This window comes from Antrostomus carolinensis, unplaced genomic scaffold, assembly GCF_000700745.2.
Source record: "Antrostomus carolinensis isolate BGI_N321 unplaced genomic scaffold, ASM70074v2 scaffold22468, whole genome shotgun sequence".
NCBI classification, from domain to species: Eukaryota; Metazoa; Chordata; class Aves; order Caprimulgiformes; family Caprimulgidae; genus Antrostomus; species Antrostomus carolinensis.
Window position 1 is genome coordinate 36,238 of NW_010332900.1, and position 3,089 is coordinate 39,326.

The 3,089-nt window shown below is 49.5% G+C and overlaps 1 protein-coding gene across 1 annotated transcript in view; it reads right to left on the reverse strand.

The window, feature by feature from the left end:
- MASP1 (MBL associated serine protease 1) overlaps nucleotides 1–3,089 on the reverse strand; it is a 26,424-nt gene that overhangs the window by 22,414 nt on the left and 921 nt on the right. Inside the window, exons 2-3 of the mRNA XM_010173690.2 lie at nucleotides 2,856–3,070; nucleotides 282–507 (exon numbers count right to left, since the gene is read on the reverse strand). Coding sequence (XP_010171992.2) covers nucleotides 282–507; nucleotides 2,856–3,070 — 441 coding nt within the window. The remainder of the gene's footprint in view (nucleotides 1–281; nucleotides 508–2,855; nucleotides 3,071–3,089) is intronic.

Here is a 3,089-nt window from a genome sequence, read left to right on the forward strand (position 1 = left end):
GTGTAAATCCCATTGAGTCCAATGATAATTAGGTGTCTAATTCTTTCAGAAATCTCGTCCTCTGTGGGTAAGCTCTGAATTTGGTGTCCTACTCACTGTTAGTCCAATGGATGTTGTCAGTTTACCTGTGCCCTCCCCGTTGTCCACCAAACTGACAACTCCCATGCCCAATAAATGAGGAAAACTAGCTCATTCCCAACTTTTCCAGCACTACCCTCTCTCAGCTGGCCAAACAGGTCTGCTGTCTACCCCACCATCTGTCCTGTGATAACACAGCTCACCTTCACATAGTCGTATTCACAGAGGTAGGATGACTCCAAGTCAAAATGCATGAAGTACAGCTTGATTTTAAATCCATCAGGCACGGAGATGTTCCACGTCACTTCTGAGTCGCTGGGATAGGAATCAGGGAAGTTGGGAGACTGGATCTCCCCAAACATGTCTGTCAGCTCAATGGCATCCACCGCGCAGAGCAGCAAGACACAGAAGGACCAGGTCAGGGGGTACCTGGAAAACACATGTGAGGAGATGAAATGAAACTCTGTCAGCACCAAAACCTGTTGAGGGCTTGGTCTCTTTCCCCAAGTGGGTCGTGTAAGGTCACACACTTGAAACAGCTGGGAGAGGAGGTGCAGCACCACGTCACCATGAGCAAGCTCCCCACCAAGCCATGAGGAGGTGGAGGTGAGGGTGGATCTACACATGGCTCCCAGGAGGGGAAAGCCGCTTTCCAAGGCGGGTAATGCAGGTGCCATGTGTGAGGCAAAGGCACCTTCACAGCTCCCAGCCAGTTCCAGGACCTGTCAGGAGCTCGGTGTTTCTCACACATCTGGGAGCAGCAGCCGCTGGCAACACGTCCTTTAACTAATGGGGCTCTGATGGGCAAAACTTCATTTAATGGAAGAATAAACATAAGGATGCTTAACAAAATAATGATGCTTTCTAAATTGGTTTAATGAAAGCATCATGGCAATAACTGCTAAGTATCATTACTATTATTACTCCTTAGCCTCATCCTGCCAAATTGGGATCGTTGACTCTCAATAACAGTACATGTTTTTGTAGCTGGGCAAGGATGGACCCGGACCCCAGCAGTGTAACCCAGCATGTTACTCTCCACTATTTTCTGTTTTTCTCTTCTCTTCTCTTCTCTTCTCTTCTCTTCTCTTCTCTTCTCTTCTCTTCTCTTCTCTTCTCTTCTCTTCTCTTCTCTTCTCTTCTCTTCTCTTCTCTTCTCTTCTCTTCTCTTCTCTTCTCTTCTCTTCTCTTCTCTTCTCTTCTCTTCTCTTCTCTTCTCTTCTCTTCTCTTCTCTTCTCTTCTCTTCTCTTCTCTTCTCTTCTCTTCTCTTCTCTTCTCTTCTCTTCTCTTCTCTTCTCTTCTCTTCTCTTCTCTTCTCTTCTCTTCTCTTCTCTTCTCTCCCCTCTCCTCTCCTCTCCTCTCCTCTCCTCTCCTCTCCTCTCCTCTCCTCTCTTCTCCTCTCCTCTCTTCTCTTCTCCTCTCCTCTCTTCTCCTCTCTTCTCCTCTCTTCTCCTCTCTTCTCATTTTTCTTTCTTTTCCTTTCTTCTTTTTCTCTTCAATTCTTAAGGTACCACTGACCTCAGACAGAGAAGCACACAGAGGTTGAGATCCTTAAAGATGTTCTGTCATTAAACTCAGCTTTTAAAAAGCCTCAGCCTCAACAGTTTGTCCCAACTTGATAGTCCCAGAGGAAGGCAGAGAGGACAGGTAAATCAGTGTCAGTCCACCTGATCTTGCACCAGCCTCGAGCTCCACTTGAGCATGACAGCGAGCATAAACTGAGCATTTCTCCATGCGAGGGGAGAACACTGCCTGTGCGGGAGGTGCAAACACAAAAGCCTGTGCCATTGCGTAGGACCCAGAAAGAGGAGCAGACCTCAGGCTCTTCACACCCAGTGGAGCACACAAAGGAAAAGAAACGTGCAGGAAATTAGAGCCATTAGAGATGAAATTTTCCACTTTCTAAAATAGGTACTAAGGCCTGGCAAAGGCTTGTAGGTGTGTATTACAGGCGCTGGAACTACTCACACGTACACGTACACCCGGTTTCAGCATCAAGGCTTGACTTAGGTATGCTGGTGAGGAAATTGAAGCTATATAAGTGGATTATTTTTAACCTGTCTGTGTTCTTTCAAAACCGGGGCAGTAGATTTCTGAGACTCATTTGTGTATTGCCATCACTTTTCCCAGCTCTTCATTACAAAGCAAAGTTAATGGGAGCTGAGAAATTTGGATGGATTTTTCTTTCAAGCAGAGTGAGGTTGAAAATGCCTTTTTCTAACAGCTTGTCTGAAACCACAAAAATGTGCAAAGGGAAAATTTGTTTCTCCTCTGGTCAGAGTACATGCACAGGGCTGGATGCTCAGCCAGTGTAAATGGGCATCACCTCCTCGACTTGAGCGGGCCGTTTGCTGGTGCAACTCTCTGCTTTCCCTTTAAACAGGGGAGGTAAAACAACATCAAACTTCTTTCCCATGCCAGGAAAGTCTTAACCTCACATAAAAGTGATAAACGAACGTGGCGTGCACAGAAACCTGCAGCCCGTGCAGCACGTCCAGCCTCGCTCACACCTTTAGCCCGGGGACCAGGGCAGAGCGGTCCGCCCGGGCTGCGAGCCCATCACCCGAGGCTCCCGTCGGCTCTGCTGGGATGCCGGCACGCCAGCCGGGCTGCAGCACGAAGCCGAGGCATGAGCAACGCCTCGTTCGCTCTGAGTGAACCAAAGCCACGGTTATCAGAGGGAAAGCTTCCTCAGCAGGACGGACCCTTGCCCGGCCATGCCCGGAGACCACAGCGTGCGGGACCCCCGGGGTCAGCCCGTCACGGAGGTACTCACCTCATTCTGCTGCCGGGAGGCTTTGCCGGTGGGTTTGGCGTGGAGGATCGCTGGTTGGTTTGCAGGGGACGGCTTTGCCTCCTTCCAAATGCTCCGCTGTCCGCCTTATCTCTGTCCGGAGATTTGTGAGCGTGTGTGCGCCTATGTGTGTGTGTGTCTGGAGTTGTCTGGCATTTTCCATGCAGGTCACGCCTTCCCCTGCCTGCAACCGTTCCCTACATCCCCAGAGGCAGG